The sequence below is a fragment of the Caretta caretta genome, chromosome 3 (genome assembly GCF_965140235.1).
Source record: "Caretta caretta isolate rCarCar2 chromosome 3, rCarCar1.hap1, whole genome shotgun sequence".
In the NCBI taxonomy this organism is placed as follows: Eukaryota; Metazoa; Chordata; order Testudines; family Cheloniidae; genus Caretta; species Caretta caretta.
Window position 1 is genome coordinate 195425081 of NC_134208.1, and position 27353 is coordinate 195452433.

At 45.0% G+C, this 27353-nt stretch overlaps 1 protein-coding gene across 1 annotated transcript; it reads right to left on the reverse strand.

Moving 5' to 3' along the window:
• CEP68 (centrosomal protein 68) lies at nucleotides 1-27353 on the reverse strand. Its single transcript, XM_048842702.2, has 6 exons — nucleotides 27209-27353; nucleotides 12442-13968; nucleotides 10034-10156; nucleotides 7548-7644; nucleotides 5282-5451; nucleotides 1-453 (listed from the first exon to the last, which is right to left on the reverse strand). The coding sequence occupies exons 1-6, from the start codon at nucleotides 27254-27256 to the stop codon at nucleotides 403-405; spliced, it is 2016 nt and encodes a 671-aa protein (XP_048698659.2). The 5' UTR covers nucleotides 27257-27353; the 3' UTR covers nucleotides 1-402.

A 27353-nucleotide genomic window follows, 5' to 3' on the forward strand; every position in this document is an offset into this window, starting at 1 on the left:
TGCAATAAAACCACACAGCTTTACTTGAAACAAAGTTGTGTATCAGGGCGATAGAGCACAAACGCTGTGAGTACTTTGTTTAGCCTACTCGCCCGTTTTAAAAGGTGGTAATTCCTGACAATTACACACTGTTAAATGGAACAAGCAACTTCTAAAGGGAAATGCTAATGAAAATTTCAGTGAGCGCTTGCTTGAAGAGCACCTCTGTACCTGCTACAACAACTTAAACTGCCGGACTTTTTTAAATAAAAAACACCGTAACCACCAGCTCTTACTTCACAAACTGATGAAAAGCATCCCAGTATTGCCAAGTAGCACTGTACTTCGTGATCGATTTCACTTTGACATTTCTATAAAAGTTGAAAATGTTATTGCTTAGAGTGTCTTGCTGCATCTCGCCCTTCATGCCTCCAAAGATCGGCTGACAAATTCCATGTCTGCTAGAGGTATTACCTGAAATATAAAGAGAGAGCTAGTTACCACAAGCTGGCTGCAGTCCAGGTAAAGAAAAGCCATGTTTGCATTGCTTAATAATCTCTGGGTATATCTTTGAAGAGTAAAATATTATACTTTTATCGCTTGTTCCTTGCAAAGTCACAGGTGTGGTTCTTATTCCCTAACAGCTTTCAAGGAAGCAAGTTCCTGTTTGCAGCTAAACAAGTTGAAAAAGGAACAGCAAAAGTAGGTTAGGTATCTTCTTAGAGATTAAAAGCTGAGTTGTCACTAGCTAAAGAAATGCATCTCTTCGCATGACTGTCACTATACTGTGCTGCAAAGAAAACAGCTTGAAGCATGTCACTGAAGGCAAATGATTCAGAGCCATGCGTGTGAAATTCAGATATCAACTGAATACTATAGTAGTATTATGTGCATCACGGCAGCACCAAGAGTATGTCTAAAATGCATTGTAAACCAAGATCTGGGACCTTGCTTGTGGTTCCCAAGCCCATACTTGAGTATCCATCCACACTGCATGGTAAACCCGGGTTTACAATTGCTGGACGCAGATCTTACAGTTGTGCTGCTGCCTATTACTTTATATATTCTATTGGGGGGGAAAAAATCCTCCCCACCAACAGGGGCGAAAGGCCATTTCATTTTGGGTACCTGGCCCATATCGCTCAGGGTGGGCCTCTGATGGATGGAGACAGCTGGGGGACGGGAGGAGATTCTAATCCACCTAAAGAAATCCCTGAAGCCTGCTGCAGGGCCCTTGTGCTGTGGAGTTTGGAGGGGAGGAAGGAGGAGGCCTGGTTACTCCTCACACTCATTGTTGATATCAGCTACCAGAGCGGGGTTACATGGGAATCAAGTGAGAAGTAAGGACGCTCTGGTGCCCCTCTCTCTTCTCCAATACTCACTCTTACTCAGGTATCTGGATTGCCTGGGCCCTGGTGCCTCCCACATGGAACAGGCCTCCTACCTGGGCAGAGAGGAGCCTATTGTCTGGGTGCGCAAGGTAGCAGAAGACTGGAGTTGATCGAAGGCGGCTTGGAAGGATAGCTCTAGTGGATGCCAGAAGCCTAGCCCAGCCCAGCCAGCTGTAGGGTAGAGCTGTATGCACCAGTGTGAACAACAGGATTCTGGTTTGGGATGTACCCTGACTTTCTGGAAACTCTCCAGCTCATGGAAAACTTGGTTCTTTAGATGGTTCCTGTAGCCAGACAGCTGATATTGCTTAGGCCAGGGGTCGGCAACCTTTCAGAAGTGGTGTGCCGAGTCTTCATTTATTCACTTTAATTTAAGGTTTCGCGTGCCAATAATACATTTTAATGTTTTTTAGAAAGTCTCTATAAGTCTGTATATTATATAACTAAACTATTGTCATATGTAAACAAGGTTTTCAAAATGTTTAAGAAGCTTCATTTAAAATTAAATTAAAATGCTGATCTTACGCCGCCGGCCCGCTCAGCCCATTGCCGGCCTGGGGTTCCGTTCACCTAGGCCGGCAGCAGGCTGAGCAGGGCCTGCGGCCGGGACCCCGGCTGGCAAGGGGCTGAGCGGGCCGGCGGCGTAAGATCAGCATTTTAATTTAATTTTAAATGAAGCTTCTTAAACATTTTGAAAACCTTGTTTACATATGACAATAGTTTAGTTATATAATATACAGACTTATAGAGACTTTCTAAAAAACATTAAAATGTATTATTGGCACGCGAAACCTTAAATTAAAGTGAATAAATGAAGACTCGGCACACCACTTCTGAAAGGCAGCCAGAACCCCAGACCGTCAGAGGGCTGAGCGGGGCTGGCGGCCGGGACCCCAGACTGGCAGTGGGCTGAGAGGCTCAGCCTGCTGTCGATCTGGGGTTCCGTCTGCCGGCCCTGCTCAGCCTGCTGCCAGTCTGGGATCCTGGCCTGCCCCCATACAGTGGGTACCTACCTTCTCCCTGGTTCTAGCCATTCTCTTCCTCTCTCTGCACTGAGATGAGGGTGGGAGTGTGCTGAGCACAGGGCTGGGGGTGAAGGAGCAGGCAGGGGGTTGGGGTGCAGGGTCTGGCTAGGAGCTAGAATGAGGGAGGGGGCTCAGGGTTGGGGCAGGAGGTTTGGGTGTGGAGCACTTACCTGGGCAGCTCCCATTTGGTGCAAGGGGTGCAGGTGGGAATGGGGGGGGGGAGGGTGCAGGAGCTCCTGTTTGGTGCTCAGGGTGGGAGTGGGGATGTGAGGGGTGCAAGAGTCAGGGCATAGGGTGTGGGGGGTGCAGGAGTCAGGGCAGGGGGCTGGGGAGTGTGTGAGGAGGGTGCAGGAGTCAGGGCGGGGGGTGCCGGAGTCAGGGCTGGGGTTGTAAGGGGGTGCAGGGGTGAAGGCAGAGGGCTGGGTGTGTGTGGGGGGTGTAGGGGTGAGGGCAGAGGGCTGGGGGTGTGGGCTGGGGTCGTGGGGGTGCTCCCAGCCCCCTGCCCTGAGCAGCTCACGGGCATTCTTGTCATGCTATATTACAGTAACACAGAGGTGCAGCTTGTAAAAGTCAAGATCAGGGCACGTTGCGCTCGACAACGTACAAACATCTAGTAGAGCCAGTCCTTATTCCAAAGAACTAACTAACGCGCAGTGATTTGCCCAAGGTCACACAGCAAGTTGTTGTCAGAGCTGGGAATGGAACCAAGCTTTCCTGGGTCCTGGGCCAGCCGTCTATAACCTGACCCATCCTGCCTGACTCATGAAACCAATGCATCTTCCAGAAGGAAAAACATACTTCCCAGGACAAGGAGCCACTGACCAGCATCTTTCGCAAGTTGCTAAGACCTCAACTTCCCTGCACCCTTGACAGGGTTAATTCTCTAAAGATAACGATCTGTTGGACGCTATCTTGGAAGAGGCAAAGCATTTCATAACTACCAGGGAGATGACTGGGAGAAGATACCATGTTCTCTAGCTGCTCCAGAGCGTTTCTGAACCCTAAAGCCTTTGCAGAGGCTCCAAGGTCACTGCCTAGGTGTCGTCTCATGCATTTTTAATGTTTTGGAGGCAAAAGTCTCATGAGTTTAAATTTCAGTGCTCTACCCGCAACTATCACGGGTAGTCCTTGTTTAAACATCAAGCCCTACAGAACAAGGCTAGTGCACAAGTCTTACAGAGAGAAAATTATATATATGAATGAATCTAAATTCCTCTAAACAAAATACTTCTTGATTATCCAGCGCTGACCCTTTGGCAATACTGCCCACGGTGCAAGGCCTCAATGTTTCATAGCGTAAGCTGCTTGCTGGTGGTGAAGCTTTACTTTGCAACCCCAATAGGAAAGGGTAGTTTGAAATCCCTTGAGACTTCAACACATTCTCCCCTCTACGGGTGAGGGCCTGTAGCAGCTGCTCTGTAAATCGGCACAGACCAAAACCCATGGTGAAGTCAGGCTTTAAGCCCGTGGAAGTTGGGTAATTCTCGAAGACAACAAAGCTCAGAGGCCCCACTGCGCCTTCCCCACAAGGAACACAGCTTTCTACGGGCTGTGCCCCCACCACCTACCCCTGTCATGCCTGAGCCTTCCCACCCCAAACTCCAAGGGGTGTCCATGTTGGGAAGGGAGAGCTAATGATCCTCTGAATAGCCTTAACTTCTGCTGCCTTTCCCAGCAGATTTTTGGGCAGGTTTGGGAAGGAGCACGCGGAACCTAGCAGCTGCTTTCCCTCACCTCCCAAAACTAAACACACCGTAGCCCCCCGGAGGATGCCATGTGGCCCCCACTCATGAAGGCCACATGTAGAAACATAGGAATTGCCCTTCCTGCTCAGACCAGCGATCTATTCTGGCAATGACCACTGTCCGGTGCTTCAGAGAAAGGTGCAAGAAACCCTGTAGCAGACAATAACAGAGCAACCTGCCCACAGGTTCCTAGCTCCAATCTGTTAGTTTTTGAATTATGCCTTAAAATGTTGGGTATCTGATCTAATGTAACTGTGGTTGTTCGCTTTACCCACACAAATGTCTAATGATTTTCTGAAGCCTATCATTAGCCTCTATGATATTCTTGTGGCAATGAGTTCCACAGGTTGGTTATGTGGAATGCTATTTGTTTTTATCACTTTGAAACCTGTCGCTTTTCAAGTTAAGAACAAGAGAACATTTAATTGTCATATGAGGAAGGGCACACAAGAGCGTCTGATTTATTTCTCTAAGCCAGTGGTTATTTTTGTACATCTCTAACACGTCCACTTTTACTGGTCCCTTCTCTAAACAAAAACAATCTCTTCTCGCATAGAAGTCTCTCCATGCTTGTAATCAATATGCTGCCAGTACGTTGTTTGAGAAACACAGTATTCTGGTTTAGGGTGGACCACTAATGTATAGAATGGCAAGACAATATTTTCTAGCCCATATGTTACACATACTGCCACTGTTTGATGTTTTGACCATCATTACACATCGAACAGAGGTTTCATTGAGATGATCTTTTTCCTAAGTTGTTACATTAGCTTAGCTGACATTACTCCTTCCAGCATGAATCACCTTTCATTTGTCAGCAGCGAACTTCATCTGCAGCATTCTGCTGCCCACTCACCTACTTGTTAAATCTTGATCTTGTGTCATTGGCAAGTTTTGCCACCTTTCCCCTCTCATTTACTACATTCCCTTCAGCAAAAGGGTGCAGGACCCTTTGTGATTTCACACTTCGGAATCCCCTTTGGGGCTGGGTCTAAGGTTTTGGAATTTCCAAAAACATGTGGTCTTTAATCACACAGACAGTTGAATTAGCCCATTCTGGAAATCAGACTGTTTATCCTGAATATCACCATGTCACAAGAACCAATGCAGGAAGGGATTCACGTTTTAGTCCTTTGCTTACCCACTTGGCTTCTTTTGCCTGGGCAACCGTTTGTTGTGTGTCACTGTCCTTTATCAGGCTGTCACTGCCAATGGTATCCGTAGCTGCCAAAACCGATTCATACAAACGTTCTGCATGGCTTTCAAGTTCTTCTGATTGTTTTGCAATCAATCCAAGGGTGTCCTTTAAAACTAACAAGAGTATAGGGAGATTTTTATTATCATGGAACTTCTACATAGTGAAGCCAACACAGAAAGCAGACAGGAGTGTTCCATCTACATTTTATCAGATTTATTTGTAACACAAATCTAGGCATGTGCTTCTAGAAATGATGCCTCTAGTGCAGTGGTTCACCGCCTTTTCAATACCACAATGCAATGTTATAATAGAAAAACGTTTGGGGACCCCCAAGTTGAGACCAGGTCTCGAGATACACATGCAGTGACTGTGCATGCAGTCAGATCATTTTAAAAACTTAAATCTCTTTGAACAAAGTTCCAGCTAGATTTCATTCCCCCAGGCAGTGGAGGATTTTTCAAAGATCTATTCACACACACGTCTGTGGGCACAGCTGTTAGCTCTCTACTCAATTCACTCCCCAAACATTAAGGTTTTAGAAGTGCAAAGTTTTACAAAAACAAATCAATAGAAAATAGAATCCCAAACCAAAGCTCCTGAAGGTTTACAGACCCTGACTTCCTTTGCACAGGAAAGCGGATGATGCAGCTACTACTGGTTGTAATCTAAGTAGCCCCCCCACCCCTCCCAAGCCTTTGTCTGAAGCCAAGATAGCTCCAACACAAGCGGACTTTAAAAACCAACTAGTCTCTCTCTCTGCATATCTAATCAACATGCTATCAAAAAAACAGGGTCCTGATCTGGCCCCTGACAGCTCCAGCAGCTTAAAGAATGTGACCTCAAGTGTGTCTCCCCACCAGGGAAATCCACCTGACACAGAAGTGTTCTCTTGCCACCCCAAGCACTAGGCTGCCCTCGTGTGCAGCCCCTAGGGGTGCGCTCCAGCTATTCTGAGCTGCTGGAGTGACCCACAGCTGTCTATTCAAACAAGTCCTTACTGAGCACAGAACGGTGCAATGGAAGCTTAAAGCCACCTCATAGAATATCAGGGGTTGGAAGGGACCTCAGGAGGTCATCTAGTCCAACCCCCTGGCTCAAAGCAGGACCAATCCCCAATTTTTGCCCCATATCCCTAAGTGGCCCCCTCAAGGATTGAACTCACAACCCTGGGTTTAGCAGGCCAAAGCTCAAACCACTAAGCTATCTCTGTCTCCTCCTGCTTATGTTAAATGGTCCCTTCCCAGCACAAGATTTACACCCCAATCTACAGGGAGTTTACCACATCAGGGTTCTCAAACCCTTAATACAAAAACCGAAGCATTGAAATGGAAACGGTGGCAGAACCAAAACGATGACGTCTCCTACTGCTGCTACCATGCATTAGGGGAAGGGCAAAGAGCGCTCCATGCCTGGAGCAGCTCGGCTGCACTACCTGCCAATGCTATTAGAGGAGAGGAAGGCGCAGAAGCAGTCTAGAGAAGGGAAAAGAGAGCACCAACCCTGTGACCTTATTACAGAAGAAATCAAGATCTGCTACTGTCTGTTACCAGCAAACTTCACGACCATAACATCTCCAGCTGAGTGATGGCTGGAGATGAAGTTGGCAAGTAGCGTGTTCGAGAGACAACTATACAAGGTACAGGAAAGAAGCATAAATACGTGGCTCTCCCGTTAAATTTCCAAGAAGTATCTTTGACAAATGCCTTCTTATTTGAGGTGGAGTAGAGGTGGCATGGGGAGGTTATGACACTAGTTTAAAAAACTGTAAGCGCTAAACTAGCCTGTGAGTGATGGCTTAAATGGAGACAAATAACTAGACTAGTCTTCCATGAATTGGAGTCTGAACTGCAGTTGAGGGGCCAAATGCAGCTCTTGAATTGACTTGCCATGGTTTTCACCAGGACTCTCACCTTCACCTTAGACCTGCATCTTCAAGGGTAGACTTTAGTCCCCAGACTATAAGTAAAAAGCTCTCATTAACCTCCCCCTAGAGCTCACTGATAAACAGCCCAGTTTCAAGTTATCAGCCACTTCTCTTTAAAGCTCCCACTAATTTTGACACGGTTGCTGAATCTCTCCCCCACACAAAGCATAGCTCAGGACATGAATCTCAGAGTCTGGCTGCAGCTGGATGTTGACCTCTTGCAGGTTTTGTTGTCACACGCAAAGAGACACTCTCCACATCCCGTCCAAAAGAAAGTCCCCTTACCCGGTGAATTTGACGCCATACATTTCAGGAGGGTTTCACCCCTTTGTAACACACTCTCTGTCAGCGTCTGGTGATCAGCTACATCTTTCTTGAATTGCTGCGAAGATAACAAGTTTTGTTTTTACAAGCGTTTTGCGGCCCGTATACCAGGATAGAAATGTACTACTAGCTGCTTGCATCATGCTGCCTGGAGGAAGACCTATCATCAAAAGGACCTCAGCATTCCTGATCTCCTGGCCTATGGGAAGCAGCCATTTTGGAGGTGTGATGTGCTTGATGTTTTGGGTAGAGATGGGCCCAAAGGTGTCCCCTGGATATGAATTTTCCCTTAGTTTTTGGGGGTGCTTGGATCCTGTGGTTTGACTCTGGATCAGATAGAGAAGCCTAAGACAGAAGGCTCTGACTTGGACCTACTCATCCCAGGAAATCTACTCACACAATTTCCATTACAGTGTACATGCAGCCTTATAGATGAGCCCTGCGCATCACTCTTGCTGAGCTATAGGGTTCCAAGCACTTTAGGCCACGCTGTAATCTTCACAGTCACCCCTGGGAGGCAAATGGGTAAGTATTATCCTCCCCATTTTACAGAGGGAAGAACAGACGGAGCTCAGGTGATGTGCCCCAAGGCCACGCAGCGACTCCTTGGCAAAGCAGAACTAGACTCGAGTTCTGCCACCACCCTGAGAGCTATGCGCTAAACCTGGGAGCACATGGCCTCCCAGAGTCCTGGGCACCTCCCCTGGGGAGGAGAAAATGAACAAGTCCCTCCACAGGTAACCAAAGGTAACTAAAAAGGATTACAACTAGTAATGGTCCATTCATTCTACCACTCTGATTTCTCATCACATGCCAACACAAGTGGAATATTGTGTGTAGCATGTGCTCACTGCCCTAAAAAGACACACAGAAAAGTTATACTAACTTCTAACTTGTAGAATACCTCGAACACCTGTGCCCTACACAGGTAAGGAAAGAGACACCTGGAGACAGAGAGCATTTAGTGGGCCAGGCCAAGTGGAAGATGAAGCCCAGCTGGGGGAGGAGCTGAGCAGGGAGCACAAAGGGAGGAAGCCCCTGCTGAGAAGGCGGCTGCAGGGAGAGAATACTGCAGTCCCTCTCTGGTTGCTGGAGAGTGGAGGGAAAGCCTTGCGAAGCAGAGGTACAATAAGCCCTGGGTGGGGCTGTGGGAAGGCCAAGGAAGGCAGAAGTCCAGGAAGGCAGTGAGCAGCCTGAGGCAGCAGCGGAACCCCGAGGAGCCTGGTTCCCTGACCAGCCACAGGGATGGGTGGTGTGGAAACACCCTGACACAAGGGGGAGGACGACTACTGAGTGTGGAACTGGGCCAACTGGGAGAAAGCCCTGGGAGGCATCACTCTGCGTCTTAGGAGGGTGACAGCCCTGCAGAGCTCAGAAAGGGGTGAAGAGCCTGCAGCGGAATACAGAGAGTTATGTTTATTTGAGTTTAGTTTATTTATTTAAGGGGTGGGGAGGGAACTAAATGTGACCTGGCTGGAGGGGCATGTCCTGAGGAGAGGCAGAGCACTGCAGGGCTGGAGGGGCTCAGCTGTCATCAGGAGGCGCTAAAGAAGAAGAGCCTGAGATGCCACACCCAGCCATGGGGGAGCACACTAGTGGCGAGTCTAATCTAACGCTTGGCTTATTTGGAACGGGTAAAATGGCCTATGCACCACTTAACACCCTCAAACGGACTCTAGGTGAGCTGTGGGGCTGGCCCCACGCCCGGGGTGGATATTCTAGGGTTCTGAGTACAGCACATCTCTGGAAGGAGAACAGAATAGTAGTGCAGATACCGTCCCCAAATGGCCAGGGCCCACCCCTTTGTTCAGTAAGATACAGCAGGTAACCAAAGAACGTATCAAGGAGAAGTAACAGAGGATGTTAATAAAATAAAACAATGGAAAATAAGGTTCCTTCCCCCAATCACATAGAGAAAATCTAAATAAAAAGCGTTAGAGCTACGCGACGCTCTCACACTGACCAAGATAACCCCCCGCCCTTGTTTCAAAACATACTCTACCGAAATATGCTGAGTGGGATTTTCAAAAAGGCTCCCAGCACTGGCCTAACTCTTCTCCCACTGAAATCAATAGAAGCAGCCATCTATCTTAGGTACTTACATGGCCTCCATTACTTTGTACCTGAGCACCTCATAATCTTTAATATATTTATCTTCAGAACAGCCCTGTGAGGTAGGGCAGTGGTATTATCCTTATCTGAGAGATGAGGAACTGAGGTACAAAAAGGCTGAGTGACTTTCCCAAGGTCACCTAGGAAGTCTGACAGAGCAAAAATTGAACACAGGTCTCCCAGACTAACATCCAATAACTGACCCAAGGCCTACACGGAGTCTTTCTGAAGAAAAAAAAAAAAATCACAACCCTGAAGTATTTAGAAGAAAAAAAAGAAGAGTTTTATGCAACATTTCCTACTAAAATACATGTCTGGGGAGAAAATATAATTACCAGGTAACGATGTAGGGAAGTCTTCACACTTTCAACGTCTGGTTCGGGTGGAATCCAGTTGTCTGTAACGTCTGCTACTTTATACAGCCAATGAATTAGCTCTTCTAGCTGACAGCAAAATATCTACTTAGATGAATCACAATAAAAGGCATTACTTCTCTCTTTTTCCGTAATAATGACATTAATACGTGGCCAAAGGATGCTTCACAGAATGTTTATTCCATGCTGGCTTAGAATAACTGTTCCTGAAGGTCCTTGTTTGAGGGTTGACTTCTTCCTTCTCTTCTTTCCCCTCCGCCCCACAAAAAACCCAAGAAAGCTATTCATTTATTTGGGTTTAACACTCTTGAAACGAAAATTAAAGTCTAAAAGCACACTGAACAAAATTAATATTGCAAGTTACATCCTATGCTCTTGCAAGCCATTTTAGGGCACAGAGGAGGAGGGAAGGCAGAGACAGATGAAAAATTACCAGCATACTCCAAAACGTATTCAACGTGGCTAACGAGTCACTAGTGTTATTGACTTGACTTTCAAATGGCTGCTACGAAAGGCCTTTTAGTCAACGGAATTCTGCACAGGCATGAGGGTTTGCTCGCTTGTCTCTCTCTGCAGGAGCGGGGCCCCACTTTGTAGAGCACCAGAGTTACTGAATGTTTTTGCCATGAATCTTCCGAAAGGTCTATTTTTAAATTATGTGTGTGTTTGGGGGGAGGCCGGGTGTATTTCTGCAGGGTACTGAGGACCCTCTGTACGAGCTAAGCACCCTCCGCTGCCTTGAAGATAAGAATCAGGCCCTAATTCACCTAACCCTTGTCTACACTAGAAAATTATAGCACTTTAACCACACGAATAATGTTAAAGCACAACCAACTCCTCCTCCCTACCAAAAGGATGCAGTTATATTGGTATAAAGGTGCTTTATACTGGTATAGCTAGCCTTGTACAGGAAGGGGAATAAGCTATCCTGGTAAAAGGCACCTTTGTACCAATATCTGCATCCACGCTATGGCTTGTACTGATATAACTATGTCAATTAAAAAAAAAAAAAAAAACCCACTCCCCTGCCTGAAACAGTTATACAGTTACAACTTGCAAGTTTAGAACAGGCCTAATAAGAACTTATGTGGTGCAAAGTACAACCAGACAAACACAGAGATGAAACTGCTTGTTCGAAATGCTAAGGCTGGGATCGGTGGACCTAATTCTGATCTCACATACTGTAGTGAGTTAGTCCTGTGCCTACGTACAGCAATCCCTCCGTATCTGTCTCTATAACTGGCATTAGCAATTAGCAGCATGGTCGCTTACTCAGAATACTGACAACCATATGACCAAATAAACGCAGTGTGATACTGGGGACAAAGCCACTACTTAGGAAGGTCTAGACCCAGCTGAAACTAAAGGGAGCAAAAGTCCAGCAGGAGGAAAATCAACCCCTGCCCCCCTTTTTAAAATGTCATCAAAATGCAGAACAATTCAACCAGCTCAACAGCGAGTCAAAAAAGTGTGTGTGTGTGCGGGGGGGAGAAATCACCAAAAATGTTTTTCCTTTCCCCTTCCCACCACCAAATTTCAAAGCTGGATAAAAATTTTGATCAGTCCTGGGAGTTACACTGAAAATTCTGATTTACAGCATATTAAGAAAAAGAGACTTAATAAACTTTCCTGACAAAAATCTACCTGGTTTCAATATGCACTTAAACAGGAGCCAACTCACGGATAGGCTCACAAACTTTCCAGCAATCTGGGGTTGAGCTTCAAGCCACGCTGTAGTTTGGGGCAGAAAAGCAGACAATTTCACAGTGTCATTCTTGCTGTGTCTACCCTAGATCGTTTCCCCAAAGATTTGCCACCAGGGCAGCTTCACGTCAACGGCAGCAAAGGCAAGAGTGCTTGTGTAGACAAGTCACCAGAATCACCAGTGTTTTCACCATCAATATCATCTAACCCTGCTCAGAGAAAGCCAAGGAAAAATGCTGTTAATAATGCCAGTGCCTTGGCTATACTAGAGCTCTTATTGGTGGAGCCGCACTAGTGGGAAATGTTGTCGGCGAAAGTCCAGCACAGACACAGCTTCTGAGCTTTTCAGTACGTTCGAACCTGAAATTTCAATGTGAAACTCAGTAGACACGAAACCACAGCGCCTCACGAAGCTGCAGGAAAAATCTCCTGTTGCCTGCTGGGATCTGCACTTTAGCCTGGGTGCCACAGGCAGCAAGAGTTGTGTGGCATTCTGGAACCCCAAGCTGGCAAAGGCGCCCTCCCACAATCAGAACCAGTCTGCTCCAATGAAACTTAATGTATAAATTAGTAGCAGCTGCAGGAAATTTAAACGTCATGCAAAAGGAACTGGGAGGAAAACAAAAATACACAGACAGCTTCCATTAATTCTGGTTTCAACCCACCTTAATACATTGTGCAAGTGACTCTTTCTGTTGGTCCTTCCCTTTTGTTAGATGCTGCCCTTCACTCTCCAGTGCACACAGGTATCTCCCATCTAGCATGTCCCTGATGGAGGGCATTCCCAATCTTCTTACAGATTCCCTGTGGTCCTGGTAAATGGTTTTTGTAGAGGGCTTTTGAGGGTTGCATGCGTGACACAGAACACAATCCTCACTGCCCTGAATTCCATATTTGCTCTTTACGCTGCCTTGATCTTCAACAGAGTCAGAGGAAAGCTGCCCTCTGCTGCCACTGTAGCATGGAAGGTCTTGTTGCACCTGGTCATGCCCCGGTCTCCCTTTAGTCAGTGAAAGATCAGACAAATATTGAGCCAAACCTTCTAACTCCTTGATTCTGGGAGGCAGGGAAAGAAATTCTTCATCATTCTCCCATGCTTTTTTCAGTGTCAGTATTTGTGTAGTGGATACAAAATGACTGGCACCCTTTTCCTTTACTTGATACTTTGAAAAGTCTTCATCTCCTCTGTTACCCCAGCCTCTCCCAGCTATGTGAGTCGGATCACATGGACTTAGTCCAGCACACTTAGAAGTAAGCAAACTGTTTGCAAACCCTCTAACGGGATCGGCTTTGGTGAGAGTACCAACACATTCTGCAAAGGACACTTTTGTGACAGGTGAAGGCCCATAGTAAGGAACTGCTCCTAAATACCCTGGCTTCTTAGACAAGGGAGTTGAAAATCTCTCTGCTGAGATCCCACACTCCTTACTCTGGCTTACGTTGCTCCCTGAAGCATGTTGATTTTGACCGGGTGCACTGATACACTTCAAAGTGCTCTCAGGTGAAACGGAAAAGCTGTCAAGATCTATACCAGAGTCATGGAAGAAGGGATCAGGCATCACAGACTTGGGGTTCTTTGCAAGCTTGTATTTTGGCTTCAAGGGGTAAGTGTAATCAAGCAAGTCCTCATACTCTTTATTAGGGTTCCAGTGTGGAGACTGCCGGTCCGGAGACGGGGGTAAAGAATCAGGTATTGCACATGCCCAGTAATCAGCCTGAAAGGATGACCTATTTTTTTCCTGTTCCACGGCTACGCAGTCATCAAAGAGAGGATTTAACCGCCTGCGTGTGCTGAGCATGGGATCTTCTACTGGAGTACAGCCACTGTGCAGATACCGAGAGGGGAAGACTTCAGATGAAGGAAAAACCCTTCGAGCTGGTAAGCTTCTTGACCTTATCTCCTGCTGTTCAAAGTCGTCATCTTCTGAAGGTGGCGTGGAAAGGCTCGATCTGGAAAACGTTGGGATTACTGTCTCAAAACTGGGGAGTGTTCTGTTGGGCAAAGACTTCAAAGTGGCTGAAGAAAGGGAAAGTGAGGCCTGGCTCCCAGGGTCAGCATTTAGGGCAGGAAGGGGCTCAGAACTGGAGAGGTAAACTTTGGCATCCATTGCTGAGCTCTGAAGTGTTGGCTGATGCTCAGGAGCATTCGGAAGGTGCTCCTTGCAGCCCAGACATTCCATCATTTTCATCTGCTTGAAACATTGGAGGGAGGGGGGAAAAACATATAGAATGAAGCAATGATAGTTCACACATTAAAGGCCTGTACTTCGCGTACGGCTTTGACTAGGTTATAAATGTGTTTCACCAATGGGGAGAACTCCAGCAAACAGAAATGAGAAAACAAATTTCTAACTCAAAGGGAATTCTTTGAACAATACAAGTAGCAGAAGTGCAAATAAAAGCCCTATTGTGTTGTCAGCAGGGCAAGAATATAGAGATTCAGAGCCTAATCCAGGCCTGGTGTAAGTAAGCACTCACATGTCAACTCCATTGCCTTCAGGGCAGTTGTACCCATTTACACCAGCTCTGAAATGGGCTGGTACTGTCGCCATATTTGCGGTGAGGCAAACCAGGTACCTGGAGGCTGTATGACACATCTGTCAGCATGAGACATCATTCACGATCAAGCATGTGTTGTGGGGAAAAGGGATGTGAAGTGTCATCACGCTACATTTATTTATTTATTCATTCAGAGTGTTTAAATATAACACACACCAATCCAGTGATCTGAGCCTCTATCCCATAAACTAACCATCACAACAAAAACAAAGGCCCGCACAGAAGCGTAGCCAATCCTCACCCGCTTTAACAAGGAGGAGAAAGGATGGGCTTTGCAGCATGCCCACAATGTTAACAAGTCTGGGTTTTCATAGACAAAAGGAGTCCACAACTGAAGGCCCCTCAGAACGCACCACCAGCTGTTCCCTCTCGTTTCTATTGAGGGAGCTCAAGCATCTCTGCCGATCTGAACAGCGGCAGTGTGTCGCAGGAAGAGATAATCTCGCAGGTAACCAGGTCTCACACTGTTTGTGGCTTTCACAGGTTAAAACCAACACTATGAATTCCACCCAGAAGCTTATTGGAAGCCAACGCAGACCACCAAGCACTGGTCTGATGTGCTCCCAATGTGCAGCACACTAGGCTGCATCTGCTCGTGATAGAGTATGTGCCCCACACAATTGACAAAGGAGTTAACTGGAAACAGAAAGCAACTAGTACACAGGGTTGCACCTGGAGGCTGGGCCAGGCCTAACTGATGATGAAGCCCAGCTGGAGGAGGTGCTGGGTGAAGAGCATAGAGGGAGGAAGCCCTTGATGAGATGATGGCTGCAGGGAGAGAGGGGAAGGACTCTGCAGTCCCTCCCCGGCTGCTAGAAAGTGGAGGAAAAGACTTGAGAGAAGCAAATGTACAGTAAGTCCCAAAAGGGGCTGTGGGAAAGAACCTGAAGGAAGGAAAATGAGTCCAGGCAGGCAGAGAGAAGTCTGAGGGAGCAGACCCTAGCTGCTTGCCACAGGGTGCCTGGACTGGAACCCAAGGAGAGGGAGGACCTGGGTTTCCTAACCAGCCACTGGAAAAGATGGTGCAGACACACCGTGACACAAGGGGGGAAAAAGGACAATGGAGTTTGGAACTGGGGAGAAAGCCCTGGGCAGGCATCCACCTGTCCAAGAGCGAGAGACCAACCTCACAAAACCTGGGAAGGGATGAAGAATCTGTGGAGGAGTGAACCTGAGTAGAGGCAATGAGTTACGTTTATCTGAGTTTAATTTATTGGACTCTGTTTACTCCACAAGAGCTGGGACTAAATGTGATCTGGCTGCAGGGCTAATTCACGAGAAGAGGCAAACCATCACAGGGCCGGAGGAGCTACTGACAGGGGGTGCTAGAGGTGGAGAACCTGATACCTCCTGCCCAGCCCCGAGAGGGCAAGTCAGTGGTGAGTCCATTCTAACATTGATCTAATTTAGTGTTTAGATGCACATCGCTGGCCAGGTCAAGCAAAAGAGACTGCTTGCAATTATCTGGAGGAAGGCTCCAGATAAATGCTCCGAGTGGCTTACCAGGCACAGAAGGATTTACCAAAAAATGAATTAATCTAAAATGCTTTGGTAAAATCTTTCCAATAGCCAGGCTGAGGGAGGGGGATGTCTGCACTGAACCTCATTCCCAACATGTCTACCTCAAAGGCCAAAATTTACAAACTTGGGGAGTCCAAAGTCAGGCTCCTAAATAAGCGATATGGGGGCTTGGCACAAGTGAAAAAAATCAAGCCTGGTATAACAGATCTCCAACCTCATCTGGAGGTCTTTTGCTGAAAATGTAATAGATAAAATAATAAGTGAAATCTTCTCACCTGCCGCCCTCCAGGGTGGAAAAGAGTGCTGCTAAAGCGATGGGGCAAATAGAACCATTCACGGTAGCAATCAGTTAATGGCTGCCTCTCCACATATGTTGCTTTTGCTCTGGAAAACCTGGAAGAAGGTGTTAAAGATACTTCACAAAGCCTGGGCTTTCTCTGGGAGACTCCAGTTACTCTGTGGCCTGTTCCATCCATTGCCAGATCCTCAGTTCCTTTTGGGGATGGCTTCACTTCCGCGGCTTCTGAAAGCGGACACTCACTGCTAACTAGCTCAGGGCAGTCAGTCTCTAGTTCTGGGTAGTTCCACCTCCTACAGACCTTGGCCTTCACATTCAGGGAGGCTTCAGAACCTAATTTTCACACATCCAAGGCCATTCATGCAGAACTCCTTCCCCTCACAGACCATGCACTCGCAGCCTTGGGCTCTCTGAAAGAAACAACAAAGTGACCCTCTTTCCCAACTTCCACACAACTAAAACAATATGGATTTGCTTTACCCTGCGTCTAAGTAAGGAAAAACACTTTAGCCTGTCCTGAGCAAAAATCATAAGATCACATCATCTCTGTGCATCTTTAATCACACAAAACAGCAAGTTTGCTTTCATTCTTTTCCAGCACTTTTCTGACTTCACATTACAACTTATTATGCTAAAAATCACAGTTTCGCTCTTTGGAGAGTCACTTGTAGTCTAGTGGTACATTCGGAACAAATGCAGGTTTTGTACCCTGCTCTGACAGCTCTATGGTTGCTAAGGACCATGATCCTGAGAGCACTTCTGCACATGAATAAAGTTACTGTGTCCAAATGAACAGCCATTCTTTTCACTAGCAGTTGTGTATCTAGGGCTGCTAGAGAATCAAGCCCTAAAGAACTTCTGGGACAGGTAATTTCCTTACAGGGATACATGGGGATTACTCGACAGGTCAACTTCTCTGAAACGGAGACATTAAAGAAAGGGAAATAAAGCAATCATCTCAGGACCTGATTGTGCAACTTCTACCTGGATGAGTGATTGATTACTCATGACTAATTGCTCATTGATGGGGGATCAGGGAGTGGGTGTGCCAGTCATCACAGCTTTGCTGGTATCGAAACAAAGATCAGTTGCACTGACAGGGTGGCATAGGTTACTTCCACGCTGGAGCAAGGAGCGAATGGCGATTGAAGACTGAGCTAACTTAACATTTTAGGTCAACCTAGGTACACCGCTCATGAACGTCCAAAATCCACCATCCCTGAACAATTTAGTTAAGCCAACCCAACCTCCAGTGCAGATGCCACTAGATTGATGGAAGAGTTCTTCAACTAACCCAGTTACCCCACCTTTGAGAAGTCTATTCATTACAGTGATGGAAAAAACCCTTTTGTCGCTCCGGGAAGCATCTACACAATAGCGCTACAGCGCCGTGCCTGTGCCATGGTACTGCCTGGAGCGTAGACATAGCCTGAGTCGCAATTCACTCCCTGATTTGCTCCTGGGGCATTGCAGGTGCGTGCTGCCTGTTACTCAGGGCTTGTGGAAACTCCATGATCGAGCCCTAAGGGAATAAGTTCCCGCAGTCCCTTAATTAGATTTCACTCACTCTGGAGGAGATGTTCCTCCTTTACACCAGTGTGACGCAGCTCAGAATCTGCCCTGCTCTACCCAAATTGCCTTTTATACATCTATAGGGTCTTGTCACAAAACCCTATGCACACACCATTAAATTCAATCAATCATTCTTAGAAAGTAAAGACTGTACCAATACAACCTGACAGTACAATTCGCAATGCCAGTTATTTTTACACTATCCCACTCAAGGGTTCAGACCCAAAAGCAGCTACATGGTTTGGGTAAGTTTCAGAAAGTTACAGAAAATGTCACTTCTTGGGATATCACAAAATCTTGTAAACAAATTACAGATCCCTGTTAGCAAGATGTTCATATAGAGCTTTAAACCTAACTTCTGATCTCTCAGAAAAACACTGTTCAATGACCACAAGGAACCTTTTTTACTTATGCACTTTGAACCATAGTCAGTACAGGTGCACCCCAACTGTGCAAACACGAATCCAGTAACGACCAGCGTGGTAAAATAACGTCAGCCCTTACTGTCGTTCAGTTTCTTTTAATATGTCGAAGAACACACCTGACAAACATTTTAGCTCAAGGTCCTGTGTACTTTAAAATCCAAAAAAAAAATCACGTTATCTACCTTGTCCACAAGTATGTTACTAAATAGATCCTTGGGCATCCATGGCAGCAATTCTCTATAATCCCCCAGATAGAAAGTCATAACAAAGGCTTGCGGATGACAAGGCTAATTTAAATTAACAAGTATGTGGAAGGCTTTGAACAGCTACTAATTAGTTTAGCTGGATCTGAGGTGATCCAGGAAGACCACCACTGTGGGGAACAAACACTCTGTAGAATTTTTCAACCAACTGAAGGATTTTATGGTTTTTTAAAAGAACACAGGGAAATTATTTTAATATACATGAGCTCAGACAATCAACAATGCTGTGCTCAGGTTATTGCACTTGACTTCTGAGAGAAGCCCATTATAATTAGAACGGGTCAAATAATATTAATCAAATACAAAATCTGGCTACTCTTGGCTTCACCAAGCATTCACAAACCAGTGCTGTTATTTGCTAAATTTATTAGGTAGCCAAAAATATTTATAGAATATTACAAATGGCATTTTTTTGGAGTTTTTGAAATACCGAATGTCGGTATTTGAGCTACCAAATTGATGTTGCCAATATTCTGGTGAATAGAGCACACCTTGCTGTGACAATTACATGTACTCACCAGTCTCAAAGCTTCATGAATACGAAAACACTTCAGCTAGGTCGAATTGATCTGATGCCGCAGCATTACCTAAATATTAGTGGAATAGGCTTTTTTGCTAATCAATAAGCTCGAGCTAAAATAGTAATGCATGAAAGGAGGCCATCCGAGACAAATCAATTGCAAATTCAAAAGGTGGGACACAATTAACAGCCTTTTAAAATTTTTTAAATTAACAACATCCTAGCTCAGTGGTTCTCAAACTGTGGGTTGGGACCCTGTTTTAATGGAGTCGCCAGGCCTGGCGTTCGACTTGCTGGGGTCCAGGGCTAAAGCCAAAGTCAGAGCCCCACCGCCCAGGGCTGAAGCCGAAACCCGAGGGCTTCAGCCCTGGGCGGCAGGGCTCAGGTTACAGCTCCCCAGTCCAGGGCTTAAGCCCTCAAGCTTTGGCTTTGGGCCCCCCTGACCCGGGTGGTGGGGCTCAGACTTGGGATTTGGCCCCCCTGCCCTGGGCAGCGGGGCTCAGGTTTCGGTCCCCCTGCCCGGGGTTGTGTAGTAATATTTGTTGTCAGAAGGAGTCATGAGGCAATGAAGTTTGAGAAACCCTGTCCTAGCTGGTTCTGCCTGCAGCAACCACAATCATGACCTGTCCCTGTGGGACAAATCGGGCATGACAGAATCAACATTCAGCCATGGAACATTCGTCAGATGAGAGAAATTCTTCGCAACATTTCATAAATTTAACAAACATCCTTAAAGAAGCAAACTGGTGTCAGACTGCTTTGCTCTGCAAGTTCCTTTTCGCTACATAAGGAGTTGCAGGGATGAAGGGAGACATTTCTGCTAATATCTCACAGACTGGGGGGAAACCTGGTTCCCCATTCTGCAAGAGGTTTTTGAGAGTTTTAAATTTGTTCCTCTCCTAAAACGGGATGAATGGTCAATCTTGAAATTTTTCACAAACTGATGATAATATTTTTTTTTAAAGTAAGATCTGGTAAATCAAAACATTTTAATTTTGACTTTTTAAAGTTTTGTAGTATAAACTAACAAATTTCAAACCCCTGCAAAAAAAAAAAAAAAAATTGCGGGAGATTTGTTGAAACTGACCCTTTCCCCAGGAACAATTTTTCATTCGAAAACTCCTTACCAGCTGTGGTCACCTCTCCTGTGCCGGACATCCCAGTTTTAACTATTTGTCTTCTAACTATGCTCCTCCTGCTCAGTCTCTGTATACTTTTTTTAAAAAGGCAGATGGTGGGTCTGCCCCTGTACTAATGGCAAGTGTGTAGTGGAGGGCAAAAGTGCAGAGTTCTTCCCCAAACACACACTCCACAGTGCCGCACAGGCATTCTAAGGCAGGGGTTCTCAAATTCGGGGTCGGGACCCCGCAGGGGGTTGCGAGCGGTCAGCCTCCACCCCAAATCCCGCTTTGCCACCAGCATTTATAACGGTGTTAAATAAATTTGAAAGTGTTTTTAATTTATAAGGGGGGGGGGTCGCATTCGGAGGCTTCCTGCGTGAAAGGGGTCACCAGTACCAAAGTTTGAGAACCACTGTTCTAAGGCCTTGGCCATACTATTGTTGCAGTGACGTCACAGCAGCAATTCTCAGCCTTTTCCAGACAAAAATCCCATGTTAGTGAATACTTGTAAGTGAGATCTGGCTGTTCATGGGCAAAGCAATCTTGTAAGTGAGATCTGGCTGTTCATGGGCAAAGCAATCCTACATTCCACATATTCTCTTCACCTGACTCAATTGTGATGTTTTTGCTTAACGGCAGACCTGATTTATTTATTTTTCCCTTTAATTCATAACTTTAACTCTGACCAAAATAAATACTATTATTGCATCAGGAGGATCACCCCAAACAAGAGAAGAGCCAACAGAGACGTCTCCTGCCACTCTTCTTCCCAGCTACTGACTATCAAAAGAAAAGAGATGAAGCCACAGGCAGAATGACTGGGATGTCCCTATTTCATGCCAATTGCTGGTTGGCACCACTGTAAGTTACAGCAGCCTTAGGGCTGCTCTAACTCAGCACAAGGAGGAGCAGTCCTGCATGCAGATGCAGCCAGATTGGGGTGTCAAATGTGGGCTTTAAGCCATCTCTGCGCACACACCTCTCCCTGAATTGTGCAGTTCATCCATAGCAGAGTAGATGGTCTTACATAACAGATATAATTAATCCTCAAATGCAAGTTTATCTACATATTTTTACCATAAATGTATTAGATACTTTTCCTAATAAATTACATGTACCGAACTATTCTCTGGAAACAGCAGTTGGAACTACTTTAGAAAAAAAAAATCCACTGTCAATTAAACATAGCAACTATGAAAACCCATTTATCTGTAAAAATATTTAGACACCAAAATTGAATAAGCAAAAATAATACAAAAACCACCCCAAAAATCTATGGGTCAGAGTCCAGATTGTTGTGTTGCAAGGAAATCTGTCTCTTCCCCCCCCCCCCATACTTGATAAGAAGAATGTATTTGTTTAGCTTGTAGGCAACTTAAGATTTACAATCTCTTCAACTATTCACTTTCTTGCTTTTAATTGCAGAGGTTTTATAAATTATGTGCTAGGTAGTTGAACTTTAGTCACAAAGGATATGTCTATGTTGCAAAAAAACCCCAAACAAAACCCCAAACTCATGACAGCAAGTCTCGAAGCTCAAGTCAGCTTACTTGGACTTGTGCTGTGGGGCTAAAAATAGCAGTGTAGATCTTCCCACTCAGGCTCTGAGATCCACACCCATCGCCAGGTTTCACAGCCTGAGCAGGAAGATCTACACTGCTATTTTTAGTCCTCTAGTGTAAGCCTGAGTCAGTTGACCCCATGCTCTGAGGTGGCTGTTGGGTCTGATGTTTGTTTGTTTTGCAGTGTAGATGTACTCTCAGTGACCTTACCTGACTTCTTTAAATAGTGTTTTGGGTTTTGAATTAACTATAATATTGAACATTTACACAACTGAACATTAGTAAGCTAAATACCAGTAGTTTAAACCTTAGCTGTAGGTGATTAAACACAATCTTCAAAGAGATGGACTTGTCTGGCTGGAATGCCTGAGAAATGACTTTGCCACTATGGCACCTCTAGCTAGAGTCCTTCAGTTCCAACTGGAACCATCTATTGTGCAAAACCAGCCCATGATCATAAACCTTTAAAAGATATTCCAGGCAAATCTAAGGGTACTACATATTAAATTCCAATACTGATTCTAGAGCTTACAGGTCAGCACTTCATCTGTTACATTACATAGTCCCCTGCTCATATATTTTGTTCACTCCTTCAGCAATAAAATCCTTCAGGATTTAACTGTGGATCCCAAAATATATCAAAGATACTAAACAGGCATCTACTAGACAGTTCCATTCTCTCCTTGTTGTTTTCACCCTTCCAGTACTATAGCCCGCTCCCTTCGTTGTCACTAATGCAACGGTGTATACAGAAGGTCAGATTCAGACCTGGTGTAAACAATGCAACTCCACTAGCTGCACCTGCTAATATCTGTCTAGCTCCTTAATAATTTTTATTGTGCTTTCTTGAATTCCTTCTGATTTGTCAACATCTTTCTGATACTAAGGTGTCCTCACACTGAATGTGCATTATTCTAGGTGTGTGTTATATCCCTGATCCATAACATGATCCCTCTGCGAAGGCAGCCCCGTGTCAAAGCTAAAAGGAAAAAGGGGGCTGTTAATAGCATAAGAAGTAAAGGGAAGGTATCCATTTAGCTGTAATCTATGCAAGGAACAGCTTGAATCTCCAATGTTTGAAATTTAAGCCAGCTCCTTCCTTGTGTCTTAACACATCTGAAATACACACACACACACACACACAGAGTGTTCTTGCATTTCTTTAACCACAGGCTTTGAACTCTTCAATTTAAAACATTATCACCACTAACTTCAATATAAGCTTTTTTCGGGGAGCGGGGAGGCTGTGCAAAACCAGTCTGTGCAAGTCCTAAGAGATAATGATCCCCTCCACAGCTCCCATTGAACTCAACGGGCCTGATCCTGGTCCCATCAGGATGAAGAAAAATCAAAGATTTTAGAACAAATTTAAAATCAGAACCTTTAAATTCACTTTTCTTTTTAAAAATCAACCTGTTTATAATTAACTTTAAAATTATGATGACCTCTATAATAAAGGCCCAAACTGACTGTAATATTTTAAAAATCAATAAATAAAAATTTGGTGCATTAGTGAGCCCTCCCCAAATTGGCAAGTTAAAGGGTTCTGCTTTTTAATTATATACTGTATTGCGGGGAAAACATCTTTAACTTCTGAGGTCGCCTCATACTTATAAACATGTCACAATCAAGTATTGCACTGGGTAAATATATTATTTTCAGTCTTTACAATGGCGTGAATGCTGGTATTTGCACTTCTAATGTAAGTACTTCTCAGTTTCTGCTGTTCAGAGAAGATTTGGTCTTAATGTACATAGTTTCAGTTTAGCTAGTAGGCGAAGAGAGAAATGAAGAGAATATTCTTTGGACCACTTCATTCAAAACTGAGAAAACAACTGGAAGCTGAAAAAACAGGAAAGCTGATGAGATCAGTTTCTGAAAATGTGGAAGGTCACAGGGCCTGATTTTCAAAGGTATTTAGGCACCTAAAGATGTAGGTGCCCAGTGAGACTTTCAGAAGTCTAAATACCACTTTCGGAAGTCTAAATACCAGTCTGTCAGTTCACTACCTACATTTAATACTGCCTTTGTTTAATTAATCAGTTAGTTGTAAATTAAAAAAGTTTATGAAACATATTCTTTTGTATCCAACACATTGTAAGGTCATGTTAGTTAACGGGTAAACAATTTTCAAATGCTGTTTTGACATATTTTTTATTGAATTGCAATTTCCATCCAAATGCAGCTTGACAGAAGTCACAAGTAAAAATAATTTAGTAAGCAGAAAATGGTGAGTGATGCATTTCTTAACACAAAAAACAGAAAATGAAGAATCTGATTAAATGTATGTTTAGCTGTATAATTGTGTAAATAAGTGTGTATAAATATAGTGTATTCTCCTGGTAACAAAAAGTTACCACCAAATATAGTCTTGACATTTTGACAATCAGCATGTTTTAATGCTTCTACCAGCCAGAGAGAATGTTTCTTTAGGGAAACAACTCAAGTACAAATGCAAAACAAGATTTCTATTCCATAAAAAGTCAGTGGGCTCAGGGCCTTGTCTAAACTAGTGTTATTAAAGTTGCTCATGGCACCTGAGTTTTGTAGGGGAGGTCTACTCATCCTAGCCCCAGACGGAGCTCTTAACTGCAACAGCTTGAGTGTGATATGTGATGAGTTCGGAAGCTGGGAGCAGCACAGCCTTCGCAGCAGGGAGTTTGTTTATAAACTGCGGCAGGGTGATTAAGATAACAAAAGGCTTATCATTAAAGTAAATTAAGGGTTGTTAGATGATCCTGAAAGCACTGCCAGGAACTTCAGTTAAAAGACAGGTTTCAGAGTAGCAGTCCTGTTAGTCTATATCCGCAAAAAGAACAGGAGTACGTGTGGCACCTTAGAGACTAACAAATTTATTAGAGCATAAGCTTTCGTGAGCTACAGCTCACTTCATCGGATGCATGATGCATCCGATGAAGTGAGCTGTAGCTCACGAAAGCTTATGCTCTAATAAATTTGTTAGTCTCTAAGGTGCCACAAGTACTCCTGTTCTTTTTGTAGTTAAAAGATAGGAAACAAAGAGTAGGAATAAGAGGTGAGAATGGGAAGAGGTAAATAGTGATGACCATCAGGGGTCTGTACTGGGACCAGTCCTATTCAACATATTCATAAATGATCTGGAAAAAAGGGGTACGCAGTGAGGTGGTAAAATTTGCAGATGATACAAAATTACTCAAGATAGTTAAGTCCAAAACAGACTGCGAGGAGTTACAAAAGGATCTCACAAAACTGGGTGACTGGGGGCAACACAATGGCGGAAGAAATTCAGTGTCGATAAATGCAAAGTAATGCACTTGGCAAAATATAATCCCAACTATACATACAAAATGATGGGGTCTAAATTAGCTGAACCCGAAGAGATCTTGGAGTCATTTGTGGATAGTTCTCTGAAAACATCTGCTCAATATGCAGTGGCAATTAAAAAAGCTAACAGAATATTGGGAATCATTAGGAAAGGGATAGTAGATAATAAGAGAAAAATATCTTATTGCCTCTATTTAAATCCACAGTATGCCAACATATTGAATAGTGCGTACAGATTTTGTCACCCTATCTCAAAAAAAATATATCTGATTTGGAAAAGGTACAGAGAAGGGCAACAGAAATGTATGAGGAGACATTAAAAAGACTGGGACTTTTCAGCTTGGAAAAGAGATGACTAAGGGGGGATATGACAGAGGTGTATAAAATCAAGACTGGTGTGAAGAAAGTGAATAAGGAGGTGTTATTTACTCCTTCACATAACACAATAACTAGGGGTCACCAAATGAAATTAATAGGCAGCGGATTTAAAACAAAAACAAAAACAAAAGTATTTCTTCCCAGTCAACATGTCGAACTCTGCCAGGTGATGTTGTGAAGGCCAAAACTATAACATGATTCCCATAAGAACTAGATAAGTTCATGGAGGATAGGTCTAGCAATGGCTAATAGCCAGGGATCTAACATCATGTTCTGCATATCCCTCGCCTCTGTTTGCCAGAAGCTGGGAGTGGGCAACAGGGCAACATGATGATTACCTGTTCTGTTCATTCCCCCTGGGGCACCTGGCACTGGCCACTGTTGGAAGACAGGATACTGGGCTAGATAGACCATTGGTCTTACCCAATATGGCCATTCTGATGTTCTTATATAGAACCCAGATGTATCTGCTCCCCGCTGTAACCCACTAGACCCTGCTCTCCTCCCAGAGCTGGGATAGAACCCAGGAGTCCTGACAGTGTCTCTCTCTGTGTCCACAGAGTTAGTAATAAAGTAAGAATATACATTAAAATTTTAAACCTAATCAGTGTCCCTTAAGTGACTTGTTCACAAGATGTCAGAACATGTTGTTATGAGAGCTGAGTGGGTCTAATATTTATTTAATTTTCTTTCTTTTATAAAGAAATTAGATACTGGGCTCCTGTCAGTTAACTGCTAAGTTATCTCCCAAAAAACTAGAGTTTTCAAGTGCCTAAGTAGCCCCAGGAATCACAATTGAAGTTGTCCCCCGATACCAAAATCTGAAACGTGCCCCAGCGTTGCTCCCAATGATAGAGCTGAAGTGGAGGTAGCAATTTCTGGCATATTTTTAGGAAAAGGCTGGCAGAAACAATGGAAATCTGCCCACCACTCAGGAGCAGGCCCAATAGAAGTTGTGGGACCTCAGTATCTCTCAGGAATTGGCCCCCAACACTCAAAATTTGCCACTGAATGGTATTAAAAAACCCTATTTGACAAGCAGTTTCTTTTTGGCTTACGTCTGGACAGAATTAGAGAAAAACAGCTTTATCTCAACAAACTGTGCCCTAGCTCCAGCTAAGTGCAATTGGCTCAGTGTAGACTTTAAACACCGTTACTAAGCACTGGCATTTACTGATACCCAATATAGACTCTAAACAGCGTTAAAATCAACATTAAAAATGAGACCGTGAGCGCCACCAGGCAAGGATTTAACTTCTTGGTCACAGAGTTGACTCCACTGTAGAGCACTATTTATAGCAACAAGGCTGCATTAATAATAATAACCAGCCAAAGTGAGACACCAAGGCACATTTGCGCTGAATATTCTCTAAGTGCCTGGCATGCCGCGGGTGATAGAGGAGGTCAAGAATAATAGTACTGCTGAACAACACATTAGTAACAGGCAGCATTAGTAACAGGCATTTAATAAGACCATAGAAAGATGATGATCCCCACCCCCCCGTAAACATCTGGTCAATCCCAAAATGCTTTTGCCATGGAGGAGAATGGATCGCTGCTCAGCCCGCAAAGGCAACAGTTCTGGTGCTTTACTCTGATCACAAAAAAAGAGCACCAAGGCTGGATACAATTTTTGCAAGCTCCTAGGGCTTGCCACTGAAAGCACTGATTCCTGGTTTCCCCCCCCGAGCACCAATCCTAGCCTCAGGAGAGCCTGAAGCTCAACCCCGACACACAGAGGCTGGCCCTAATTCTACGCTGCCTTGCAGCAGGCCAGTTTCAGGCTGGTGTGACTCCACGGGAGTCACTCCGGATTGACGCCTGTTGGACAGCAGAGCAGGATCCAGCCCAGGCCCCAGGGCTCTCTCGGAGAGCTCCCCTTACCCCCCACCCCAGAGACGGGCTCCTACCTGCCAGGCGGAGGGACAGCAGCAGCCGCGGGCGCCCCCGCGCTCCATCAGCCACCCCACGAGCGCCGCCGCCGCCGCCGCTTCCCCCGCCCCAACAAAGGAACCTCCCTTCGCCGCCGCCAATCCCGCCCCCGCCCGCCGAGGC